Here is a 27,542-nt window from a genome sequence, read left to right as displayed (position 1 = left end):
GTGTCACTGTATACAAAGTGCCTCACCTTGCCATGCTCAACTAGCACTGATGGGATCCTCCTGTGAGTCAAAGCTTCTCAGATGTCACAGCACCTTCATTCAACCAGGGGTTTTCTCGCGCATGCGCAGAGGCGGACGACTATCTCATCGGGGAGAAAAAAAGAAGTTCACACACAAAGCCACGCCTGCGCGGTGTGCCTCTCATTACAAGCGAAGTTGCTGCATCTTTTTAGGAAGCTACATGCTTTCTCTTTCGACACCCAAAGGTCGCATGGTGTCAGGGACGCGCCTAGTCACGGGAACAGTCCGGAGCGCGTTCATGAGGGTGCAAGATCGCGCTTTAAACAGTGAAGAGTATCAAACAGCGTGCGGGGATCCAACCTAATGGTTTACATTGGGTCACAACGACCAGTCAATGATTTGCGCCGAGGATTTTTTTTCTCGTCCGGCGTTTATTTTGCAAACCTTTTCTATTTTGCACGGGAAGAAACTGACATAGCAAACTCATCTGTATGATAGGGGAGCAGGAGCACACAGTATGGTCCGGGAAACCAGACATTTATGGGTGGGAAATTTACCCGAAAATGTACGAGAAGAGAAAATCATTGAGCACTTCAAGCGGTGAGTAGAGACATTAATGTGCGTTTTGTAATGTAAACGACGAGTGCACGGCCAGCATCTCTCTCTCTCTCTCTCTCTCTCTCTCTCTCTCTGTTGTTGTGTCACATTTTAGTGAAGTCGGGATGAAGCAGGAGGTTCCCCCCTGTAGCAAAGTCCCATTTGGCAACTGTGCTGTCAGCAATGCAACAACATTGTGCTGCATTTCAGCTGAGATGAAACAGAAAACGGCTAGCACGCGTCCACCACCCTGCGAGCAGACATATGGTTTTGCCATTTTGACACGCTTACTAACTTGTAGGCTAGGTGATAACTTTATTAGTCCTTTCATGCTGCGTGGGTTGTTCATCCACACCAGGTAAACCGTTTGAGAAGCTACCTTTCCACCTGTTTAGCTGAATAAAAACACATTTTCCTAGCTAACAGCATATGTCAGTGTAAACAAACTTCGGCTCTACCTGGCGAGCCGCTAGCATTGTACAAGCCATGCACTTCACAGTCTGCATCTTTGGCAGACACTATGAAGTCTGTGTGTTTCATGGTGCCTGAGCAAATCAGAGACCCGGTGTTTCACTTGACTCTCTGTGTGAGTTTGTCAGTCGCTGCTTCCAACCAAACCTGTGCACAAAGTAGGCTTAATAACTATCTATCAGGGTTCACTGAAGGTGTTGCAGTTTTTTTTCCCCTTAAATGCAACACAAGTAAGAGAAAAAGGTGACGTCCACGCTGCAACATTGTTGCAAACGTGTGCTAACTGATGTGCAACATTATAGTACTTGTGTTTACTTTGTGCCAACACACACGCACACAAAACAAATCTTTGCTCCATTATTACCGCGTTGCTTCAGCCAGCTGCTGACTTGCAAAGCCTGCAGCGCGATCTGATTTCAGGAAAATCAGACAACATATCGATAGACTTTGTTAATTACGATATTCTGATTTGAGCTCCACTTGTGCTATTGGAGCTATCGGAGCAGATCAAAACCCCCATGCACCATTTATGGCTCTTTGTTGTCTTGCTCGGACGAAGGAAAAAAAAAATGTAAATATGATTTTTGTGTGTGTGTGTGTGTGTGTGTGTGTGTGTGTGTGTGTGGCTATCACGGTTGTCTGCGCGCTCTCGCCTCTCTCTTCTCGGCTGTCAAGGAAATAGCAGCCCGCCTCTCCGTCCATATGTACAGGGGACCAGACTGCTGAAAAACATCACAGTCTACCTATATGAGCAACCTTCTTCACTGTGAAGGCGTCGCCTTGTCGGACGAAAGCTGCCAAATTGTCAACATAAATCACGCGTCTGTATAACAAAAATAATAATAATAAAAAAAAAATAACGGACTGCCCCAACATAAGTGAAATCCGTAAAGTGATTATACTAATTCTGCTTTGCATCCTTTTGCTCTTGTTATTTACGGTAGGCGGATGCAGCGAGTGAACTACTCGTGTGTGATTCATGCAGCCGTGCACAACAGCACAATAATAGGCTACCTATATGCCGTTTATTTACATAAGCCCGTGATATGATGTGCGTAACGTTATGTTTTGGAGGGGGATGGTGACTGGCAGCATGTTATTGCAATAGCAGAGTGGGGAAAGCGAGTTTTTTTTTCGCATGCTGCCTCAGCTCCAGCGTTAACCCAGAGGTAGTCAGAGTATGCAGGTGCATGACAGCCCGATGTGTGATAGAAGTCATTGAAGATGGGGGACGGCAGAATGAGTAAGCAGTGTGAACAGCTTTTCTAAAATGGCGTCGGAGGCAGTTCAATGTTGGGAACTGGCATGCCAATAAATTTATGGGCACCCTACTGTCTCTGTCGGACAGCGAAAACACACTCCCGAAAGATTCATGTTGGGGGGGAGGAACTCAACGCAGAAACATGATAGCAGACTGGGCTCGCACATTTTGTGAAATAGGCTTCCCATCAATTAATTCAGCATCACTCAACTAGATATTTTGTCATTTGCACACTTATTAAGGAAACAAAAGGATGCTTACCTTTTTATATATATATATATATATATATATATATATATATATATATATATATATATATATATACATTAATTTGTAAAACTTAAAAAAAAAAGTTAAGGGGTATTATGTTTTTACAAAATTGCATCACTCTATGCTTTGCAAAGAGTGAAACAAAAAAAGCCATAAAGCATGCATAATGCATTTAGAATTTTTTTTGAGCCCACACACAGCGAATCAGGAAATGTCACGTCTCTTTTTATGCTGCCCAAACCTTATCTATGCGCTTTCCAGTAGCTCTAATCTTATAAGCCCCCCCCTCCCCCGGCAACATCCTAATGTTTAGAAAATATATGCATTTATTAACATGCAAGTGCCAAGGTTTCAAGTCCAGTTGCTGGGTTACTGTTGCCTTGCAAGAAAGTACCACAGAGCAAAGAGAAAATAAAAGAGTAGCAAAGCCACCTTGCCTCCCACCCCCCCTCACAACACACACAGACACATGCACACACACAAAATTTAGTTGAGCAGTTTGAAATCTGGAAAAAAATGAGGTGTCATCATTTGAGAAACTGCATTATTTTCCCTAAAAATTGTAAACCAAGCACTGTTTTTGGGAATTCACAAACACTGATACAACCTTGTTTTTTTTCCTTCTTTTTTTTTCTTTAGATATGGACGTGTGGAGAGTGTCAAGGTCCTGCCCAAGCGGGGTTCAGAAGGTGGAGTCGCTGCCTTTGTGGATTTTGTGGACATTAAAAGTGCTCAGAAGGCTCACAATGCTATCAACAAGATGGGGGACAGAGACCTGCGCACTGATTACAATGAACCAGGCACAATTCCTAGTGCCGCGAGGGGGCTGGACGATAGTCTGTCCTTAGGCTCTCGTGGCCGGGATGTATCAGGGTTCACAAGGGCGGCAGGGGGGACCGTGTATGGCCCCCCCACGTCGCTCCACAGCAGAGATGGACGCTATGAACGCAGACTAGACGGGTAAGTGGACAAAGTTTCTCTGAAGGCAGGGGCGAACCATGGTTTCTGGTGTACACCTTACCTCCAAGCATCTTCCCACCATCTATTCATTTGGGGGGGTGGTGGTGGTGGTCAGGGGTGGGGAAGAGGAGGAAAAGAGGTCATGCTCAAGAATTGAATCTTATAGGGATTCTGGATTCATGCTTGCAGGTAGACGCAGAGATATTCCATAAGCGAGAGCATGTTTGCACACAGGTGTATCTAGTACTTGAGGAAATAGCCAATAGTTAAATCTGTTGGGGATTATTTTTTTTGTGAGTTTAAACATCTCTGTGAGGTGGATATGTCATAAGCGGAAAATACGGGGCAAAGATTGGATATCGTAAAAATTTCCCAGGATTATTGGAGATTGCTGGAGAGAGAGAGAGGGAGAGAGAGAGAGAGAAAAAGAGAGAGTGGTCCAGCGGCCATCCCTGGGATTCCCCTAATCTGGAGTTACGCGTCCTGCTCGGTGGATTAATGTCACCCTTTTTTCCTCGTGTAACAAAACGACCAAGAGCACACATTATATGTATAAGACGCCATTGTTTGGATTAGTCTAATTTGGTTTATTGCGCACGCCTCACGAAGGTGTTCACTCTCGCTGGCTGGAGTCGTGTGGATAACCTACACAGGATACTTACTCCTCTCTGTTGGATTAACACTGGCCAGACACCTTAAGGATATGCTATCATGCTAAAGGTATGGGTTGCTTTCTTGGTTCTTTTATTTTTTTGTTGTTTTATTTGGGATTATATCTAAAATCAGGGCATTTACAATTTGAGTGCTGGGAGACCTCTACTGGTGATCCATCTCAGTAGAGACAACAGAAACAAGTGAGCAAATGACTTTTTTTTTTTCCTACCTTATTTTTGTGGAGATAATTTTTGACTTTTCAACGTTTGAGACTCGCAGATTTATTGAGGACCAACACGGACTATGTTTGGATCGTACAATTCAAAGAAGAATGCTGGAAATTGAGACTGGAAAGTTGCAGATTGTTGGAGATAGCCTACCTTCACGTCTGTGGATTACCTGCTCCTTTCCTGAATGTGGAACTATAACTTAACCTTGGATACAATCACGTACAGAATCGGAGAACAAAGTTGCACCCATGAACTAAATTTCCCATTGACTGATCTTTGGTTTGGACTGCAGGCAAGCTCTTCCGCTTGTAAAGGAGATGGACAGCAGACTTTAACGTCCATGTGCTTCAAGACTGTTCTGAATGTTCTCCATCCCAGGAGTGAATACAGCGCTGCTCTGAACAAGAATCTGGATTACCCTTAAGAGACATGTTCTTTATTCTTAATCTGGTCAGCTTTCCCTCCCTCTGCCAAAGGAATTTGAATTCTCCGCTGATGTGCACAGTGTTACCGACATGGAGTGAGCAGGACTTCACAAATTGAAGATGCAAGACTTAATTTTTTTCCATCACTTCCATCATTGCTGTTGGGGAATTGACAGTGCACGATACTGAAGACGCACTCCTGGATATGATGTATTTATTTTACCAGACTCAAGTGCAACACTAATTTTTTTTTTCCTGTTTGGATGGATATATGAACTCAAATAGACATTTTCCAGCATACAAAACATCCCTAACCAGGATCCGTACAAGGCCAAGTGTGTTTTCATCATTTCATCATTTTAATTCAATACGGACACTCATCTTAGTACCCAAGGTTCTCCGCTCCGAAGATGAGGATTACATTTTCTAACGTGAACAATGTTGCTTCGTTTTTTTTCACTCTCCACTCAACATTTTTGCCCGTTTTTTTCTGCTCACAAAGTTCTATCTCCCTAGATTGTATTTGGAATAATAGGTCAAGTTACCACTCTCTCAAAAGGTTGGTATGTCCTGCCCTGTGTATTTTAGCTGTCCTCTCTAACCCCCTAGTTTGAACCCCTGTCTCTCTCCATTTTCCCCACTAACCGAAGTAGCTGGTCCATAGACTGCTATTACTGCCTGTGTGTCTATAAGCAGACCTTACCTTGTATTGTTTTCCTTTCTCTTCCTCTCACCTGACCCCACCTTCAGCTCCTGTCCCCCCCGTCCTCCTCATTATGAATAGATCCGTATTCAAATATGACTAGTGATCAAATTAAAAATTTACAACACTGTCATAATATTACAAAAAGACTGGGCCGTTGGATAAAACTTCAGAAGGTTCAAAGACATTTGTATCGTACTCATATTGACAATATGTACAGTGAAAAGTGGAGGTGGCTAACTACATTAGTAATGAATTAATAAGAGTCAAAATTAAGGACAAGGCAAGTTTGTTAATGTAGCACCTAATCATGTACAGAGTTTTTCAAAGTGCTTTAAAGGAAAAAGATAAGAAACATTACAAATGATATAAAAAAAACCAGAGAGGAATTGAATAATATAAATAAAAGCATGGACAAGTTCAATAAAAAGTAAAGACAAGTTTAAAAAAACAAATCATTAAAATAAAAATAAGTGCCATAGAAATGATTCATAAAAAGCTAAGGGATAAGAGAACAGTTTAAAGTTAAGGCTTAAAAATTAAAACAGTTGGGGCATATCTTAATTCCAAGTGTCACGACATTTAGGGCACCATTAACTGACAGATTATAAAAAAAAACAATAGAGTTAAAAAAAATCAAAGATAAGAAAAAGAAATGTATCTTTGTTTATATTTCCTAATGTTTCTGAAAAATCAGTGAGACAAAAGCAAAATAAATTATTGATTGCTTCTAATTCAGGCTTTGTCGATGTTAATAAAGGAGTTTTTAATCAGTTTTTAACCAGCTGATTAATAATTGACATAAAAGTATTTGGAAATTTTTGTATAAAATAATCTAAATCAAAATACCAAACATTTGCTGGATTTTCTGCCTTTTTAAAACATTTATGATTTAAAGTACTCATTTTGAAGGGTTGTGGTTTGGACTGGTGTTCGGACAAAACAAATGTCCCCTTAGGCACTGGGGAAAGACATCTACAAAAGCATTTTATAGACTAAATGATTGATCAATTAATTAAAAAAAAAATCAGCATCTTCATCAATAATAAAAATAATCATTAGGTCCAGTCCTATTATATTTTATCCCTGCCTTGCAGCTGCAGTTTAAAAATGTCCCCAGCTTCCTTTTTATTGCAAAAGAATAGAATATGAACACTGTTAAACCATCACAGGGTGCAGATTTAAAATTGGATTTTAATACTGATTAGAAATATAACACATTTGAAAGTATTTTTTATAGCATTTCACCCTTATTAAAGAGTTGACCATATTCAGTGACAGGAAATATGTAGATATAAATATGTCATCCATCCAGTGTCCATCACTGGATTTTATCATCTCCGTGAAAGGTTAGCCAGTTTATAATGGCTGTGGGATGGTAGAAATTTTCCAATGGCCAGAGGTTTTTCTCCGCCCTTTATACTGAGGTGTCTATGCCTTTTAATTTCTGATCCTATTGGACTGTTGCAGGCAATGCTGCAAATCAATAAGCAGGACTGATTCATAGCAGCACTGGCTTTAAAGGATTGTTGCTTCAGTTTGATGGATTGCCTTAATTCACTGGATCATTTTATTTATCAAGACTTGAATTTCCAGAAAATGTATGTATATATCAGTATCATGATATAAAATGACATAAAGTGATAGAAGCAAACCCCAGCTCTGAGGTTTGTGCTTTAGCCTGCAAAGGATGACAGGGTGCTGCACAGCTGCATGGTTTAACTGTCGGTTTGCATGGCAGAAGGATATTTAACATAAACTATTTATAAACAGTTTTGGAAATTTAGAATTAAATTGATATGCACGTATTGCTCCCACATGGCCGAGCTTCCACATTAGACGCCTTTTTAGCATGCTGCTGGAATGCATCCTTCTAATTATGCTCTTCACGTAATCCCAAAACAGTTGATGTGCTTAGCATGCACCAGAGCAGACTAATAATCAAACACTGATGGAAATTCTGCCAAAAAAAGTCTAACTGAATTATTTTTAAGCTCCATGAATAATGTAGAACCTGTTTTGTGTAAAGTGAAATTGAAGTGAAATTGAAGGCTATCTATTGAGCAGTGAGCCTGCGCCACCAAATTAGCATTTTCGAGAGCATCTAGGGGTCAAGGTAATCCATCAATTTCACAGCAGACATCGTTATACCATAGATGTTATTCATGAATCCAGCACACAGATGATTAAATCAAATAAGCTGAAACAGAATTTGCCCCTGACCCGCTGTACTTTATGTATAGTGTAGCGAAATACAGACATGGTGCAAGTCTCCCTAAACCAATTTATCCTCAACATCCAGGAGACTGTGTGCATCCCATGCAGCCTTTTGTTCTGTGCCCCGTGGCAGAAGCCTTTGTTGGAAAGCCTGAATGAAAGACTTCCATTTCTTAGTTGATGAATGGAAGGTGTTACAGTCTTTAGGTCACATTTATTTAAAATGTTTTACATAGATGGATATTTCCAGATTGGCCGGATCAAAGAATATCCACATAAGCTACCATCAAATAATTGCCCAGTGACTAATTCTGCAAACTCTTAAATGCAGTCAGGAATTTCATTTGGTGTAGACCTCATTTTTTGCGCTGTTAAAACAAACGTAATCCTATATATTTGAAAGGGATAACATTTTTTTAAAAAAAAATGGAAATGGGTAAAGGGTTTAGTACTTGGTACAAAGGGTTAAGCTCTGGGGATGACTGCAGTCTATCAAAGTCCTCTCAAGCAGGGCGTGTGAATATGAGTAACACATTTGCTGTCAGTCGTAAAGGTCAGGTTGGGCGTTTTAAGAAACTCATCTTATGGATCATTTACCAAAATGCCTTTAAGGACATTACAGGCCATCAGTGATGCAGAGGAAGACGCTTGTGCCATATTTCTTCAGAGAAATGGCAGCAGCCTCCGGTTAGCACCTTGTGAACTCAAGTTACTTGAATTCTAAGGCTAAGACTGAAATGCAGGCAGCATATTTCAGTACATTTTTGGCTGTGGAAATTCACATATTATAGACTGCAATGTGTCCCCTATCTTTATATTGCCCCCACCCCACCCCCCTCAAAAAAGTAAAATCAATTTTATTTTATAAATAATCTCAACAAAAGTTACCTAAGGTCACTTTTAATATAGAATAGGTCCCCCCACCCCCAAACCAGTAAAGCTAGGGGAAACACTGGACTTAAAAAAAAACACCTAAATGCTTTTAGCTGATCTTTAGTGCGACCCATGTCCCTATCAGCTGGTATTCAGTGTCCTACATCATTACCAAAACAATTACTAGTAATTCAACATTGTTCCAAAAAAGTTAAAAAATTATAAATCCAAAAACATAATAAAAGCAAGCTTATGAAATGCAGCTGAACAAATGTTGCCAAATAAAGTGCAGATGTTTTTAATTCCAAATAACTTTTTACAAATGTTTGCTTGAGATTCAAAACAAAGAGCATTGTGCCATAATTTTCTCTGTTATCAAGACAATGTTAACAAAAAGCTCCTAACATCTCTTTAATCAGATGAGCAGTTTCAGAAGTTTCTCCACGTTGTAAATGTCTTTGATTTGCACTTACCATTCTTTGTTGACGTAGACAGTTTAGCAGCATGCAACTCAGCAAGCAACCAAAATTTGCATAGACACATCTTTACACAGATGTAATCAAAACGCCTCTGAAGCTCCAAATCAATCAAACATCCAAAGGATTTGAATGCCTCCATCAATTACCAGTAAGGACAATCTGTAAATCCCATCTAGGGAGGTGGTTGGATTACTTGTTTTCTCACAATTGAGTTCTAATTATATGATAATTTTATTCTTATTTGAAAGTGGACACTGGCAGGAAATATTGTGGATGGGAGAAGGACGTAGTGAGGGTCTTTAAAGGTCGCTCCCGACTCAAACCAAGGAAGTTACAGTTAGATTATGTGGACATTAAAACACTAGTCCAACAACACGCTGTACACAAGGTTGGTTTTACAAAACAGTAATTTAGTATAAACACTAAATTACTTTAAGTTTTCCTCATAGAAAGCCGTGATTTATACATAGGCATAGATTTAGAACATGTGCGTTTGTCCATCTCTTTATATAAACATGAAAGTGGCAGAGGACTTTTATTTTGAAGAAATTAAAGAAATTCACATTGTAAACTGATGCAGGAAAGGCAAGAAGTGATGCAGTAAAATTCGCCAGAATGTAGGAAATTAAGTTTTTAGCACTCAGCATCTCCCAGGGAGGACCCCAAATCCCATTTGTACCCCAAATGTTTAAACAAAACCTACGCCCTTGTATTTATGTAATTTAATAGGCATATTTCTATGAGCAATTTATTAATTTTATTCATATCAAAGATATTACATCTGGAATTAGTATTTCTCGGATTTAAAGTAACTTTTTCAAATCGCTTTTGTACATACATAGGTTTAAAGTGCTAAATTATAATATACACTATATTTTCACATTAGTACTGCAATTTTTTTTTTTTTTTACCATTTCAACAGTCAAGGTTAGTCTGTTATTAAAGTTCGGCACCGTATTTGAGTCTCAATATTTTCCCATTCTTTTGTTTGAACTGTACAAAGAATAAAACATAGCCTTTGATTTAAAGAACCAGTATAATGAGGGTTTGTAAGTGTTGCTATATTGAACCATATTCCGCCCTGTGTTGGAACATCATGGCTAATTTGCTGATTATAATTTGATCTGAATTCAAACAGTGGTAATTGCTGTCCTGTCCCGCTCATTAGGGCGAGTTGGGTAATATGACCGCTGTAATGACACAGCAGTCGTATTACCAAATTAAATTCTGATTGCTTTATTCAGAACGAGGATGTTCGGGTCTGAACAGAATGTCCTTATTAGCACCGTTTCTAATGTGCGTCTTCATAAAAGATGCTTTTGAAGGCCTTTTTTCGGGAGAACAAGTGGTGTCAAATTGTGTAACGTTATAAACAAAAGACTTGTCACAAGTCACCTCCAAAAACCCTCAACAAAGCCTTTCAGATAAATGATGAAACGCCTCAGAAAGTGGCTTTTGTTATAGTTACAAGACCAGAATGACTTGACAGTCTGTAAAGGCATGAATCTGTCATGTAAATCCTTTTTATTACAAGAAATCTTTGTGCAAGTCTGTTATATCCAGCAAATATACTTTGAAATAGGCTGCAGATTTCTGTTCTGTTAATAACTGAATGCATGCCCTTTGCTAAAAATCTCCTCTGGTTGTTCTATGGTGATAGTATTTTCAATATAGTGTGTTGCATTTTACAGCAGGGTATACTTGTAATGTATCTCTTTGATACTAAGAAAGTATTGATTGATAACACATCTGCATTCAATGAAAAGCCGTTTTACAAAATAGAGCTTAAAGCTTGTCTTAACACCTTCAAGCTGATGCATGAAAGACAGTTATCTAACAGTATCTTTGCTGTGTTGGTATGATGGCAGAAGGATTTGACACATTTCATGTCCAAGTCATAAACAGTTTAGTAATGCTCACTTGCCCAGTTCATTATTTAAATCTCATTGAAGTTCAGTCTCAAGGCTGGAAAAGAATCCTCTCTTTAGATGCCTAAAAACGTCCCTCTCAAAACACTTTAGTTCCCTGTTTTCCCATGTGTCTAATTAAGAAAAAGCCACCAGAGACACCTGATAGTTTTGTTTGCCCAATGTCTGATGCTAACAGCTTTCTTAAATGTCTTGAATGTAACTGTAATGTGATGTTGCTCTCTGTTTCTGCTTGTTAGGACGGCTGAAAGTCGGGATCGGGCGTACGATCACAGTGCCTATGGACATCACGAGCGTCCTGGTAGCAGTTTTGAACGCCAGCGGCACTATGAAACAGACTATTATCGTGAAGCAAGAGAGAGGACTCTAAGCACGGCTGTGAGCGGGTCTGGGACCTCCAGTGGAAGTGGTACAACGGTGTCATCAGGTGTCAGTGGAACTATCGTTAGTGCTGTTGCTGGCAACACAGGGACAGGCGGATCAGCAGTGGCCACGACGGGAGGAAGTGGGGGATCTACATCCAGCGGGGTCGGCTTCTACCGCTCCCACAGCAGGAGCCCGTGTCGCTTTGAGACGCCAGAGCCTCGTTATGAGTCTCGTGCCAGGGAACCCTTCACTTTGGCCAGTGTGGTTCACAGGGACCTTTACAGGGAGGACAGGGGGCGGCGCGGGGAGCGGTCGTATCGCCACAGTCGAAGCCGGTCTCCACACTCAACACATTCTCGAAACCCTTCTCCTCAGAGACTGGCCAGTCAGGCTACCCGTCCTCCACGCTCCCACAGTGGGTCAGGCTCTCGCAGCCGCTCCTCCAGTTCAGACTCAGTCAGCAGTACCAGCAGCAGCACGAGTGGCAGGTGAGTGAAGCTGTCAAGATTTCTACGCTTGTGCATGGATGTTGTTTACCGCTGTGCATCCAAGACTTGAACAGGTATGAGGCAGAGCACAGAGTATTTTAAGAAAGAAATCTGCTGCTTCAAATGGTACCCGGCTTGTTTTAGTTCATGGGACATATTCAGTAGTTTAATAATGCCATCTATCTGTCAAGTCACAGTGGTAGCATAATTTGTAATTATTTTTTGATGAAGTTAAATCAGGATTTAGTCTGACATTCCCTGGTGGTATTTCAGTGTCTTTGCTTTTATACCAATATATTCAGAGTTGCACGGTATATTATTTAAATGAAGTTTCTGAGATGATTTTACTTTAACAGTTCACAGTTTTCTTAAGATCTACCAAAATGTTCGTGTGGACACCTTAAGATTTGTCAAAGCGGTATAATAATGTAAACAATGTCACAAGTATGCAGTTAGTATCACTCAGCAAAGCCTACAATGGAACATATAATTGACACATCTAAATGTGGCTGAATACATTTCTCAGCTTCTCTCAAACATGGGCCCAAACTGAGTTTTCACAATCTGTTTCAGTTATCATCTGTATACAAATCCATCTTTCTAAACCTAATGCAATTTCCCCAACATATATTTAGAGGTGTATTGAATTCTGCAACAGTAACACCAGCTGTTCCAGCAAGCAAAGACTTGCCTGAGAATTAAATTTCCATCACTGGTTGGTGGGGACGTTGTTGCTCAACATCCCTCAATGCAGAAGCTGTGGTTTATGACATTAACCGTTTCACGAAATCAAATCTCCCAATACTGTTTCATTATATCTGTTTCTTCAGTGAATACGGATCGTTTTTTTTAAAGGACCGACATACTCAACAATATGGCCAAACAAAACATTGATAGTGCTGCAGCAACAGGCTTTTTTAAACATTTGAATATACCTCCATGCTCCACCCAGCAGGTAAGACAAGTATATACATGTTAGAATATTATTTTAAAGACATCATGACAGGAAATGTTATTTTTGATTGACCCCGATTGCGAGCACACCATTTGGCACACAAAGCTGTCAATTATGACATCAAACTATCTCTTTATAGCATCAAATAATTAATTACGCCAGACTTCTGAGAGAAATGAACACTTAAACATACATCAGTGTGATAAGAACTACCTAAAATGACAAAAAAAACGTCTTTGGAAAAAATTTAATTGATGTGTACTTTGAATTTTTTGTTTGGCCCATATCCCATCTGCTAACAAGTAGGAAGTGGGGTTTATGATCTATACTGCAGCCAGCCACCAGGGGAGATCGCAATGTCTGGTTTTACTTTTGGGGAGCTGTCATTTTGTCTGTCTTTACTGTACAGTGTATGGCTTCATGCAGCACTATCATTTCTAATTCAATAGCATAACACAAGTTGTGATTCATGTTGTGGGTTTTGAAACAGTGTAATGTGTGCAAATTTCTACTTTGCCCATTTTTGTATGATCGTTGGAGGATTTTTCAAATGACAAATCTGTATTTACAATGTTCTTGGCTGAGGAGTTGATTGCTGGTAGAAGTCAAAGTCTGGAAAATGGCCTTTGCTGCATGTAACTGCTGTACTGAAATGCTTATTTTTTTTTTTGGTTGTCAACATTTCATCTATATTGGTCAATTACCACAATTCATACTTTGGATTAAGGTTCACATGGCCATCATCACAAACAATGGCTGTCCGTTTTGTTGTGCTCTGTTTTAAATTTGACATTTTTATTTAGCTGTTTTGTGCACTGAGTTGTTTTGATAATTGCATCCAGCTTTTTGCAAATGCATTGCTTTGAGTAATTGTACAAGGAATGCATTAATAACAATATGTTGGGATAATCAAATTGAGGGAAGGTCTGCATTTTTTAAAAATACAAGCATGTCTGTCCCTGGGATTTACACCACCACATAAATTCACGTCACACCTCTAAACCAGTTGTTTATGTTTTGGAGAACTGCATCACCTTTGGACACAGCAGAGTCCACAGCGCTGAACGACATGCAGCGACACATGTGGTCTGATGAGGTAGTGCTACGGGGGAATTTCAGGAGACGGCTGGTATATTTTTCTCACTGCCTACCTCTGTGTATGTGCAATGGCTCCCCCCCTCCGTGAGATCCAGTTGGAACTGGAAATTTCTGGCCAGTGCTGGCTGCCTGCCCACTCCCACAGGCCAGGCTCCGTGAGCAGCACTTCCGGGAGTGTCTGAGCACAGGAGGAGAAAGTGAGAAGGAAACAAACAGCAGAGGGCCTAGAAAGCTGAGACAGGCATGGGAATGGTTTGAGAAAGAAGGTGCACGAGGCAGCCATGAATTTGCTGCTGATGTGCAAATTCATCTTTTTATACCAGATGCGCTTTATAAACTGGGGAGAAAGAGGGTGTTATCCACCTTCGGTGTGGTTTTTAAACAGTGCAAAGAGACATTGTCGGTACATTGCATGAGCTTTTGCACAAATGCAGCAGTATAATAATATAACAAATCTGAAATGTGCTCATAATATTGCCTTCTCAATACAATATGCAGTCTCATCCTCCTTCCTTGCCCCTGCAGATTGGACAGAGCAAACACATTTTGTCACCCTAATTTAGTCAATGTTTTCAAAAATCAGATTTGAACTGCTATTCTGCTATTCTAAAAATACCTTTAGCACATCATCCAATCTATGAATGATTTTTCAGAGCATTTAGCAAAATGATAAATGTGTGTACAGTAGACATATTATGCAATAGTAATTTATTTCATAAAACTAAAAATATCTTTAATTAGGTTCTTAAAAATTACTTGCGTAGGCAAAGGCAACTACCAGCTACAGTAAGAGAAGGTAACCACCTTTTGATCTTACATCAGTAATGACTTCAACAGCATCTAAGACTGTGTTCCTCTTTTGCTACAGTGATTCTAGCAGTAGTTCAAGTGATGACTCCCCGGCACGTTCAGTGCAGTCTGCCGCCGTTCCTGCACCTTCAGCACTTCCTTTATCCTCCCTTGACAAGGATGAACCACGTAAAAGCTTTGGCATCAAGGTCCAAAATCTTCCTGTGCGCTCTACAGGTCAGTCATACGGTGGTAGCTTTTTTTTTTATGCAGAAATAGAACTGCATTGTATTTCTGTGTATCCTTTAAATGTTGACACATTATTATTAAAAATCATTACTGATTAGTTTATTACTTAATATCAAGTAAGTTTTTTTAGTATAAATATTTAATAATATGTTTGATTTGTTTACTATAGATACCAGCCTGAAGGATGGTTTGTTCCATGAGTTTAAGAAACATGGAAAGGTCACATCTGTACAAATCCATGGCGCTTCAGAAGAGCGCTATGGGCTTGTCTTTTTCCGCCAGCAAGAGGACCAAGAGAAAGCACTTAGTGCATCAAAGGGGAAGCTTTTTTTCGGCATGCAAATTGAAGTTACAGCCTGGAATGGCCCTGGTAAGTTCTCATCTTAAGCTATATTGCAGTACAACAAAATAAACATGGTTCCAATAAGCACTTGTTGCGGTTTTTAGAGACAGAAAGTGAGAATGAGTTTCGGCCCTTGGATGAGAGGATAGATGAGTTTCATCCTAAGGCCACACGGACGTTATTCATTGGAAACCTGGAGAAGACCACCACTTACCATGACCTGCTTAACATCTTTCAACGCTTTGGAGAAATAGTGGTAGGTTAATTCTGTGAAGTGGTTTGGAATCAGGCTGTATATGCAATGGTTGCCATACTGCACAGTTTGAACTGACCATGCTTACTGACAGCATATTTCTGTTTTCATTATTCTGCAAAGGATATTGACATTAAAAAGGTGAATGGAGCCCCACAGTATGCCTTTCTACAATACTGCGACATTGCAAGTGTCTGCAAGGCCATAAAGAAGATGGATGGCGAGTACCTTGGAAACAATAGACTGAAGGTGAGAATTATTTCAGCAATTTGATTTTAAATCTTGTGCTTAAATTACTACCATGTTCTTGTCTTTCACACCTATACTAGTATTATTTAGGAGGATGATTTGTTTTAAACTGTTTGTTTACTGATGTTGTATACAACAATTGGATTCTGACTCATTTTATTATTCCTTCTCCAGCTGGGCTTTGGAAAGAGTATGCCTACGACGTGTGTTTGGTTGGATGGATTGGCCTCAAATACAACTGAGCAGTTTCTTACTCGTCATTTCTGCCGCTATGGACATGTTGTCAAGGTAAATCTGTTTATTTCCCCCCTCACAGTTGCCCATTGTTTACTTTCTGGCACCTTGGGACTCTATTTTCCTCTTTCTTCCGCAGGTTGTATTCGACAGAATGAAAGGAATGGCCCTCATCCTGTACAACAACATTGAATATGCACAAGCTGCTGTTAAAGACACAAAGGGTTGGAAGATAGGGGGCAGTAAAATCAAGGTAACCAAAATAAAGCTTTGTTATGAAATTTTGCAGTGTGTTTTGTGTCCTCAATGCCTAAATAGGTCAAAACACCAGCAACACTTGTAGTATATAGAACAGCTTTATTGTTGGAGTTGTTGTTGCTGGAGTTTTGACCTCTTCAGACTCCTTTCCCCTCTTAATGCACTTGGAAGTATGGGAAGTCTATAGTGTTCCCAATGCCTAACATGCTGTAAAGTAAATGCAACTTATCCTTTTCTTTTTCTTCAGGTGGACTTTGCCAATCAGGAAAGCCAGATGTCTTTCTATCGTTCAATGCAGGCATCTGGCCAGGATATTCGAGACTTTTATGACATTCTCTCTGAAAGAAGGTTTGTGTAGTTTCCTTAAGGAAAAATTATTTTGCTTCACTACTGTCTAATGTTAAATCTAACATCATTGATGCCAAAGCATGATGAAATTAAAACTGTCTTTTTTGGGGGATTATTTCTTGGCAGGGATGATCGGCGAACTCAATATGAGTTTCAAGCAGAAAGACAATATTATGAAAATGTACGAACACCAGGAACATATACTGAAGACCCTCGTCGCAAATACCCTGCCAGAAGTCGAGAGTTCTACACTGAATGGGACCCATATCAGGGAGATTACTACGATCCTCAATACTTTGAAGACCCCCGGGAATATAGAGAATACAGAGCTGACCCTTATGAGCAGGACATTCGCAAATACAGCTATTTGCAAAGGGAACGTGAAAGAGAAAGAGAGCGCTTTGAAACTGATCGTGGACGTGATCATGGGAGGAGGACCATTGAGCGTAGTCAAAGCCCATCTCACATTGCCTCTCGTCGTCCTGCCAGCCCTACTGCATCTCCTTCACTCTCTGAGAGGATACCAAGTGACTCAGATCGCCGTATTTGTTGCCGATCTTCTGAAAGAAGTGGTAGCTGCAGTTCGATCTCCCCACCCAGATTTGAAAAACTTGAAAAGGCACGCACTGAAAGGTATAATAAAACTGACAAACTTGAGAAGGATCGAGTCTTCGAACTTGAAAGAGGGAATTTGGTTGAAAAGGAGAAGCGGACTGGACGTAAAGATCGAGGAGACAAGGACAAAAGTGAGAAACAGAGGCTTAAGAAGCTCAAAGTCGCATCACCTATTCAAGCATGTGAGACAGAACCTGAACTTGAAAGAGAAGTTAGCCCTGAGGCCGTTCTTCGGATTAAAAACAGTAAAATTTCTAAGGAGGGCTCTAGCAAAGCAAGGTTAGACCTTCTGCCTTGTGTTGTGCAATTAACACGTGTTAAAGAAAAAGAAGGAAAATTGATTAGTCAATCTGTCCAAGAAAAACAAATACCGAGGGGTGGGAGTGACAGTCCAAGATTGGCCTCTCCTTCAGCTGACCAGAGAAGTCCTCCATTTCGCTCAGAACCATCGAAAAGTGATGTCTCTAAGCATGGAAAGGTGCAGAGGGACAAAAATATGCACAGTTTAGTGGAGATTATTGATAAGGATGCTAAAATTAAGTCCAAAAAACATGGCAAATCTGAAATGGGATTTGACAGTGGTATTTCTGTGGATATTGATCGCTTGGCTGCAAGGAAAAGGCGTTTTGAAGACTCTGGGAAAACTGATCGACAGAAGAGAACTAGTGAAGAGGATCTAGTTAGACCTGGACTTCACAAACTGTGGAACAGTGCTAAGGAGACAGATTTGGATAAGAACCTTTTGATGAAAGGGATGCATAAAAAGGAGCATCATAAGGATAAATGTTTCCGGATGGTCTCAATTAGCAGCCCTAAAGATGGACGAGACTGTGAAAGCAACTCTGTAGGCTTTTCTCTGGAGCAGCAGCAGTCACAGCTAGGGGAGCTGCAAGAAGATTCTACAGATCAGATAAACTCTCCCTACCTTAAATTGGATTTAGAAGTATCAAAATGTGAAAACAGCTCCAGTCTCACAAAGATGTTAGATGATGGCAGCCTTGATTTGGATGAATTAAAAGAACAGCAGAAACATGTATTGTCTGAAAACGAACAAGGGAGAGGGAAGTGCAGAGACTCTGATGATGGAGATGAACACTTTGTGCACATTGATCAGAATATTTGCACAAAACAAATTGAACAGACTCGATGGCTCCGACCCAAGCTTGGCAATCCTGATAAATTAGTCAGATTTGAAAACCCAGCGAGTAATGAGACTCATGACTTTGAAAAGGATTATATCATGCATGATATTTCAAAACCAATTCAGGATATGGCCAGTGATGACTTCTCTTGCAGTAAACGAAAGAAATTAGAAAATTTTGACTTTGAAATAGTCACTTCAAAAAGAGAACGCAACTTTCCAAGTTCTCAAAAGCTAAATGAGGACATCTATCAGAGTATAACATCCTCAATAGGACACGGTCACTTTTCTGCAAATGAAGAAGATGAAACTGCCCAGATTTCTTTGTCAGTTATAAACAAAGAAAGAAAATCTTCTCCAACAGAGGAGAAATTTTCACACACAGATTCACTGAAAAACAGTTTGGGCCTCACAGCCTCACATTTTCAGTCTTCTGACACTGAGCTCACGAAGCTTAAGACAACCTTGCTTGGCTGTGATGAGGAATTGATGCAACGTTGGGAGAGACGAATAAAGTCTGATTCACTTAGAATGGAAATGACTTTCCCAAGCGATATAGCAAAACGTGAAACCATCCGCAAACGCCTTGGCCAGGATTTGGAACCTGGAGAAGTCCAGTCTGATTCCGATGATGATGGGGAAAACAAACACATATCTCCTAAGTCGAATAGTTCCTTGTGTTATATGCTCAGGAAACGCGATGAGAGGATGACAGATCTGAAGCTTTCAGGTTCATTGGAAAAGAACAAGTTTTATTCTTTTGCATTAGATAAAACAATAACTCCTGATACTAAAGCACTCCTTGAAAGAGCCAAGACACTGTATTCCTCCAGGGAAGACAATTGGTCCTTTCTTCCCTCACGCTTTCCAACCTCCCACAGCTGTTCAGATAAGGACAAGGTAGAGCTAGCACCTCGACCTATTCCTTCTTGGTATATGAAAAAGAAAAAGATTCGTACTGACTCTGTTGAAAAGCTGCATGATAAAAAGGAGGAACTTAAGCCACAGGATCAAGAGCGACAGGATCTGTTTGCCTCTCGCTTCCTGCATAGCTCAATCTTTGAACAGGATTCCCGGCGTCTGCAGCATCTTGAACGTAAAGACCAAGATTTAGAAACTGGAGTTGGCAGGCCTTCTGCAAAGCCAGGTGCTACTGAGGCACAGCCTGAATCTGCACTCGGTGATATGCCTCAAGAGCCTATAGTGCTTTTCCATAGTCGGTTTTTGGAGCTTCAACAACAAAAGGACAGAGACCACACCCCGCTTGATACTGAAAATGAGTCGATGGTGGTGGAGATTAAAAAAGATGAAAGGCAGAATTGTGACACTGTGTTGTCTGATAAGGAATCTGAGCCAGTGATGAAGGTTGATGACAAATCTACCAGCCCCCAATTAACCTTGTCAGTTTCACCATTTGTTCCTTCCCCGAAAGAGATGTCTTCACCAGAAAAGAAGGAACTTGTAACTCCATCACTGGATCAACCTGCATCATTTGTCAAAGAAGAAAAAGTAGAACCAGTTCATGAGGCATCTCCATCTCATTATATCCCTGTGGAAGACATCAAACCTGTTGCTCCTAAACTAACCATAACCCCTCCACCTGTCCTTTCAGAGCCTGAAAATGAAATGGAAACAAAAGTAGAGTTGATTGAACCCAAAACAAAACTTGGAGATAGTTTGGCAGTGGAACATAATCCTCTTGTGGAAGATAAACCTCCAACTCCTGGTGCTTCCCTAAGTGGTTTTGAGAGAGAGACTGCAGAATTCACTTACTCTGACTATCCAAATATTGAAGAAAAATCTGAAATCATTAAGACAGATCCTAAAATAGAAAATCTGGAAACAAAACACTTTGAGGAATCTCAGAAGACTGAAACAGAAAGTGAGGCATGTATGCCAGAGCTAGAGGCTGAAGTAAAACCAATGCCAAACCGTAGACAGCCCAAGAGTAAAAGGGCAAAACCACTGTCAGTACTACGTACTTCACAACCTCCTCAAATTGTTGCCACGGAGAAACCTGCAATACGAAAGAGTGAACGAATTGACAGAGAGAAACTCAAAAGGGCCTCATCTCCTCGGGCGGAGGTACCAAAAGCATCAGTTGAGTCCAAAGCCACGTCCAAGTCACCGATTCATGCATCAGATTCTGAACAAAACCTTGAGTCAAGTTTGATCCATGGCAGAACACGTCGCAGGAATGTAAGATCAGTTTACGCCACGCTACATGAAGACGACCAAGCTGGCAAAGAAGTGGTTGAGTCATCACGCTCAATGCGCAAGCGTGGTGCAGATAAAGAACCAGTACAGCAAGATATTCCAATTCCACCTACCAATACAAGGCGAGGACGTCCACCTAAAAGAGGCATCAAACGAGGGGAAGATGTATCACCAGTTAAAGGGGATCAGCATAAAATGGTGGAAGAAGACACAGAGGTAAAAGAAACCTCCACTACTGTAGAGGTTGTGAAAGCTTGTGAGGGATGGCGTTCACCCCGCACCCAAAAAGGGCAACAAACACAACTGACTTCATCTGCTCCAGTTAACAAGAAAGGAGGAAGAATAGACAAACAGTCTGGGAGCACAACAGTGCTTGCTGAGCAAGCTGATCTGGCAAGTCAAGATGAATCAGAACTTGATCCTAAAGCAGATTCTGAACTGTTTGTGAAGTTGTCCGAAAAGGCAGAAAATGCAAGCTCACCAGTGCACAGAAAGGAAAAAGAATTGAAAGATTCTGGTGGAAAGAAATGTGCTGATAGGGATATTGAAAAGGTAGACACCAGCCCCTCTGAAAGGAGACAACAGCCTGAAAAGAGTGTTAAATTTAAAACATCAAGGCTGAAAAGAAATACCAAGCAGGTCACTGAAGATAAATCACACAGTTTGAAAAATCTTGAGATCCGTGTAAGCGTTGATGACGTAAAAGGTTTGCTTCGTTCAGAGGATGATGAGCCAGAGTCATTTGAAGCTCCCACTCTTACAAAAACCAAGACAGTAGTACTAGAGAATGATGAAGCAAAGATCAGTGGCTTTCCAAAAGAATCAAAAGAAGTTGTCTCACAAGAACAAGAAGACACCCTATCAGAACCTGAACTTCCTGCTGATCCAGCAGCTCTCTTAGCAAGGCAGATGGAACTAGAGCAGGCAGTTGAAAATATTGCCAAACTTACAGTTGAGCAACCTCCTCGGCCATATAAGGAGCCACCTTCAGGGCAACCTACCATACTCCCTCCTGTTGTAGTGGAACCAGAAGTTGAGGTTGAGGAGAAGCGAGCTAATCCTGCAAGTGAAACTGAACTTGCAGCTGCTATTGATTCCATTACAGCTGAAGAAACATGTGCAGATGCAGATAGTTTCACAGCTCCCCCTCCTTACACTGCTCTTATTCCTACCCCTGAATCCTTGACATCCCCCTCCTCCAATGAGATTATGGAACCTGAAACACACATGGTCATCAACAATATTCTTGCTGCAGACTCGGATGATGGTCCTCTGACACCAAGCCCAAAGGGGCTGATGGCAGAGCCTAAGGCAGCCGAGGATACCCCTTCACTTGAAACACCCAAGAAAACAGGCAGAGCTAGAGCCAAAACCCCGAAAAAGTCAAGAAGTCGTAAAGGTGCTGGTAATAAAAAAGGGGATAGCGCTGAAGAGGTTTCACAACCCTCCCCAGTCAAGTTACCAGAGTCAATCCCAGAAGACCCAGAAACCATCAATTCAAAAGCAGTCACTGTTACAGCTGGAGCAACTGCAGCAGCTTCTGTGGTCACTGCTGTCGCCACTTGTAGGCGTGATGTTACAAGTGCTATAACTGTAGACACGCCCAAAGAGGCAGAACAGCCTGAAGTTGAACAGCCTGTACCCAAAGAATCTGCATTCCATTCAGGCACAAGCAACATCTCTAGTAGTAAAAAGCACCCCCAGGTGGTAGAGCCATCTACCCCTACCCTTGCACTTGCCCGCCCACAACCTGTATCCCAGTTCAGTGTACCCCTGCTGCGGCCTGCCAAAATGCCACTTTCGCCAGATTGGCCTCCCAGAACGGAGGAAAGTAGAATCTATGTTGCTCCTTCATGTCACGTCACAGTGGTAACCCCTTCTCCACCAGCATCAACTGCACTTGGAACCCCTTCAGCAAATCCCCCAATGCCTCCTGACACGAAGGCCTCAGATATCGACCCTAGTTCCAGTACCTTAAGAAAAATCCTCATGGAACCTAAATATGTGTCTGCATCAAACAGCAATTCTATTCCCACCACTATGGTGACATCTGTACTGTCAGATCCTTCACGAATGTCAGAGAATGAAAATCCGTTTGACACAGTGAGTTCAAGACAGTTACATCCTGAAGAGAGACCACCTTTACCCCCCCAGCCCATACACCACAAACCCTTCCCATTAACAGAGTCCCAACAAAACTGTGGAGAGAAGACCCAGCATACAGTTATTTCTCCTGCTACCTCAGTAATAAGTCGAATTCCAATGCCCTATGATACAGAGGAAACGCCACGAATTTCCCTTAGCAACCGAAGCATTGGCCTGTCCATTCCCAAGCAAAAATTTAGATCAAACTCTAATGAGAATAATCGCTACCATGGCATGGATATTGTGGAAGATGGGACTAGAGGGCGCTCTGTTGTTGAAACCACTCCCTACAGTACAGGCTCTAGCCCTGGCTTAAGGGTTGTTACATCAGAGGGTGTTGTTGTTCTGAGTTATTCAGGTCAGAAAACCGAAGGACCTCACAGGATGAGAGCCAAGATTAGTCAGATTCCTCAAGCCAGTGCGGGTGATATAGAGTTTCAGCAATCTGTGTCCAAATCTTCGATAAAGCATGATCCACTCATCACATCATCCCAGTCGCCGACCCCAAAAGTAGCCCCAACTGCTACAGCTTATGGGCACACAGGAGTTCTCTTGACAGGCCAGTCTTATAACTCTCAACCTGTCATTTCCAGTGCAAAGCAAGAGAGTCTTGGGTGTGACAAATCTGAAGCTCCTTATCACACAGCATCCCAGGGTGGGGTTGTAAAGATGTACCAGCAGCCAGTTAGTTCTCCTCAAGTCTTGATGTACAACCAAGCTGTGATACAGCAGCAGCATAGCAAGAGAGGACTGGGGTCTGAACCTTTACCCAAAAAGATGGACATTGGCAAAGCTGTTCAGCAGTCTAACCTAAGCCCAGTCATGAGTCCACACCACCCATCACTGTCTGGAACCCGCATGAGCCCCAGCCCTAGCATCCCAACTGATCGGTCAGCTCTACACCTAAAGCAAGAACCCCAGTCTCCACGAACAGCTGTTCACTCCCCTTCACACTTTGTCAAAGCCTGTCCTCCAAGCAGTTCTCCTAGAGGAACTTCTGTTGTTCTTGGTCATGGCTTGCCAACAATGTCTACATATCATTCTAGTATGCATCACCCGCACTCAGAACAGTCCTCTGTCATAATTCAGCCCCACAGTGTCACTCAGGCAATGGCTCACGAAACCAGGATGAACACCCCACCAATGTCTGGGATAAACTATGGAAGGCGAGGTGACTCCCTGTCTTCTTCTCACCCAGGGCCTTCACAGCGCTCAAATACGCCACAGCCTAATGTTATTCGAGATTTGGTACTGCAGTCTCATTCAAGTCCCCAGGGGTCAGTATCGAGTGGTGGTGGCAGCAGTGCAAATGAAGAAGACCCCAGACACTTTAACCAAGCCCATAATCGACCTTCCGTGCCCCAGCTCCAATCAGATGTGATGATGATTCACAGTGATCACCGAGGGCTCCACCCAAGCATACGTATGGACCAGTACAGAGACATGCACCAGCGCATCCTCATGCACCAACAACTAGGAGAGCAGGCTGCTGTTGAAACAAGACAGTCACGCACTTCAGAGACTGGTACGTCTTCAAGTAACATCTCTGGGTCATCAAAGAGTCCTATAGTGGGGAAGAGCATTGACCTTTCTGCAAAAGAATCTCTCAAACCACTGGAAGGAAAGCTGATACATCCACCCTCCAATGAAAGCAGAATCAGGGGTGTCCATGCATCTTCTCCTGTTCTGGTGTCTCCTCACCCACATGGGGTTCAGCTTATGCATCCAGGAGGAGCAGGCTCCTTTCCAGTATATCGGGACATGCGGGGCTTTCCATCCCAGTTTCCAGGGCATCCTTCATCAGGACACAACCTGGCTAGCCAAGGCATTACATCTTCTCAGGTGATGGCTTGTTTTAGCAATCATTTTTTGCAAATATTTCAGCATTTTGTCATATAATTGTATTTTATAGATAATATTCAGATACACATACAAAATATGCATTATTTTTTCATTTGTTATGTATTTTCTTAATCAGGTCCCTCCAGAGCCTGAGCTGGGACACAGGGGTAAAATGTCTCAATCACATGGGGGAGGAAGTGATTCCAAGCCTGAGAGTTCCCATCTTCGCCATGCTACCTCTGGGGACCTCTCACACATTTCGCGAATATCAGGGGATACAGTCTCCCCCTCGTACCAGTCTCCCATGACGTCCCCTATGAGTCTATCTCACAAGTCAGATCTATCTCTTCAGAAAGGCCCTCCAGCCTTCCTGTCAACACCTCCGCCAGCAGCTCCACCATCAAGCTCTCTGCACCCACGGTCTGATGCTAAGCTGGAACATTCAGGACATCGTTCTGTTGACATGGTGCAGCTTTTGACGGTAGGAAGACAGATTGAGCAGGAATGTCATCTTACATGAAATATGTTTTCAAGATAGTATCATAGAGACAACCATATCTAAGAAACCGTTTTCTGTTTTTGTTGTACAGAAATACCCTATTGTATGGCAAGGCTTGCTGGCACTGAAGAACGACCAGGCTGCTGTCCAGTTACACTTTGTTTCTGGCAACACCGTACTGGCCCAGCGCTCCTTGCCGCCCCCAGAGGGTGGTCCTCTTCTCCGTATTGTCCAGAGGATGAGGCTTGAGGCTTCCCAGTTGGACAGCGTGGCGCGCAGAATGACTGTGAGTATTTTGGTTTTCACCACTGCTGAAAAGCAGATACTATAGTTTTTTATGAACTAGGTATGTTCCATATTATATCGTCCACAATACCAGTATAATTTTTAATATTTAATTTGATTTGTTGACATAATCATACAATTACATGGCACCAACTAGTGTGGCTTCAAGCAAAATAGCTACCAGCCAGGAGCAACGTCAGTGGTATAGAATCATTTATAGAATGAGAACAGTGTTTTTTGTTTTTGTTGTTCTTTTTTTTAATTTGGCAACTGTGTGGATGTGTAATTTTTGATCTTTTTTATTTTGTCATAATATTTTTATGTTATAGAGAATATGAATCTCACTCTTAGCCTTTGTTATTTAAAAACTAAAGAACTGAAAGATCATTTTTGTTCAGTTTTCGGTGAATATTTGCAAGGAAACTACATTTATGATGACATATACAACAAAAAACAACACTTATTTTGTTGCAATGTTATGTTATGTTGTTGGAATTAATACTAACATATTCTCAGTATTTCTGTCATATCGGCAATAATATCATTATCACAAAAATACCAAGAAATATGATATATTATGGCCATATTGGCCACCCCTAATATGAACACATTTTATTTTGGTTTATCCAATGGTGACACCATTGCAAGTTAATGGATTTTAACCAATAATCCGATGAGCACTATGTGGGATGGGCTTTTTTGTTTACATTAATGATAAAAGACTTAACATTCATTACAGGTGGAGAATGACTACTGTTTGCTCCTGGCTCTACCCTGTGGTCGAGACCAAGAAGATGTCCTTGGTCAAACCCAAGCCTTGAAAAGTGGCTTCATCACCTACCTGCAAGCCAAACAGGCAGCTGGCATTATCAATGTGCCCAACCCTGGCTCTAATCAGGTCTGTGGTCATTGAAAGGTCATTTTCTGTTCTACCTTTTTTGCTGTACCTGTTTTTCACAATGATATATAAAAACTTTATTCTGTCTCTTGTGCTTTTTTCATCTTTTGATTCACAGCCAGCATACGTGGTGCAGATTTTCCCTCCATGCGAATTCTCAGAGAGCCACCTTTCGCGCCTGGCCCCGGACCTTCTAAACAGCATCTCCAGCATTTCCCCTCACCTCATGATTGTCATTGCCTCGGTTTAATTACCTCCATTCTTTTCCCTGAACAAAGCCAACACCAGCCCCTTTGGACTTGTCCAGTTTTGTAAACTGGAATTGCCTCATATTTTTCTGAGTTTGACTTTTTTTTAAAAAAATCTAATTTAGCATGCACTCACCTTTTCTCCTTCACTTCACCAAGTCCTTAAGTCACTCAATGACATCGAATTCCAAAAACTTTACCTTTATGGAGAGGATCTGAAGGGTCGAACGAGGATTTTTGATGATCATGTCTGATTTCTCATTTCATTTATGCCATTTTTGGAGGTGTTGTGCATAGCCTTTTCTAATTCATAGCACCCACAAAGCTATGGATTGAGACCTTCCTATGGGATATTTTTTACCTTCATAAAAGTGATTGTGATTTTTTTTTTTTTTTTTTAAAGACAAACGATATGAGAAGTCATTGCACTATGTTAAGAAAAAAAAATTGTGAACTCTGTACAGTTTTGAGTGTAAAATGATACATGTTATGGAATTACTCTCGTGATCAGCCATGCTTTTGCAAGATAAAAGAAAATCATTGCCTGAAAAATGATCTCGAATCATTTCAGCCTGATCAGTCATACTGCTTTTGCTCCTTCACCATCAGCCAACTTCTACATCATTTCCGGATTCAACTCTCCATCCCGAAGTGTTCCCTACCCCAGGAACTCGTGAGGGGACGTTTAGAGTTGTACAGTTTACACTCAATGCCTCAACAGGGGACTATATAAAGAATATTTAATTTGTTTATTTTTGTTTGCATCTTCTTTAAGCCTAAGGGTATTGTGGACAATTGTGAAACTGTAAATAGTATAAATATTTAAAGACTGAAGCAATGTGGAGAGACCAAGTGAATTATTTTACAAGACAGATCATCAAATGTTTTTTTCTTTGGGCAGGGGCAAGAAGGGGAAGGATCTGTACAGGATCC

At 41.3% G+C, this 27,542-nt stretch overlaps 1 protein-coding gene across 2 annotated transcripts; it reads left to right on the top strand.

Moving 5' to 3' along the window:
• Positions 1–351: 351 nt before the first annotated feature.
• spen (spen family transcriptional repressor) lies at positions 352–27,008 on the top strand. Of its 2 annotated transcripts, XM_042492512.1 has the most exons (15): positions 352–621; positions 3,260–3,580; positions 11,329–11,943; positions 14,865–15,022; positions 15,204–15,404; positions 15,482–15,633; positions 15,754–15,879; positions 16,054–16,167; positions 16,253–16,366; positions 16,619–16,719; positions 16,846–24,679; positions 24,816–25,160; positions 25,270–25,464; positions 26,203–26,361; positions 26,480–27,008. In XM_042492512.1, the coding sequence occupies exons 1-15, from the start codon at positions 539–541 to the stop codon at positions 26,609–26,611; spliced, it is 10,650 nt and encodes a 3,549-aa protein (XP_042348446.1). In that variant the 5' UTR covers positions 352–538; the 3' UTR covers positions 26,612–27,008. The 2 variants fall into 2 exon arrangements, with proteins under 2 accessions (XP_042348446.1, XP_042348447.1); XM_042492513.1 differs by lacking the exons at positions 352–621; positions 3,260–3,580 and adding an exon at positions 4,881–5,448.
• Positions 27,009–27,542: the final 534 nt, after the last annotated feature.

The sequence above is a fragment of the Plectropomus leopardus genome, chromosome 8, assembly GCF_008729295.1.
Source record: "Plectropomus leopardus isolate mb chromosome 8, YSFRI_Pleo_2.0, whole genome shotgun sequence".
NCBI lineage: Eukaryota > Metazoa > Chordata > Actinopteri > Perciformes > Serranidae > Plectropomus > Plectropomus leopardus.
This window is presented reverse-complemented; position numbering and strand designations above follow the sequence as displayed.

Excerpts from the sequence above, each read along its gene's own strand:
- spen (XM_042492512.1), top strand. The coding sequence starts at position 539 with ATGGTCCGGGAAACCAGACATTTATGGGTGGGAAATTTACCCGAAAAT. Across the intron at positions 622-3,259 it reads ATCATTGAGCACTTCAAGCG|ATATGGACGTGTGGAGAGTG; the intron begins GTGAGTAGAGAC and ends TTTTTTCTTTAG. Across the intron at positions 24,680-24,815 it reads AAGGCATTACATCTTCTCAG|GTCCCTCCAGAGCCTGAGCT; the intron begins GTGATGGCTTGT and ends TTTCTTAATCAG.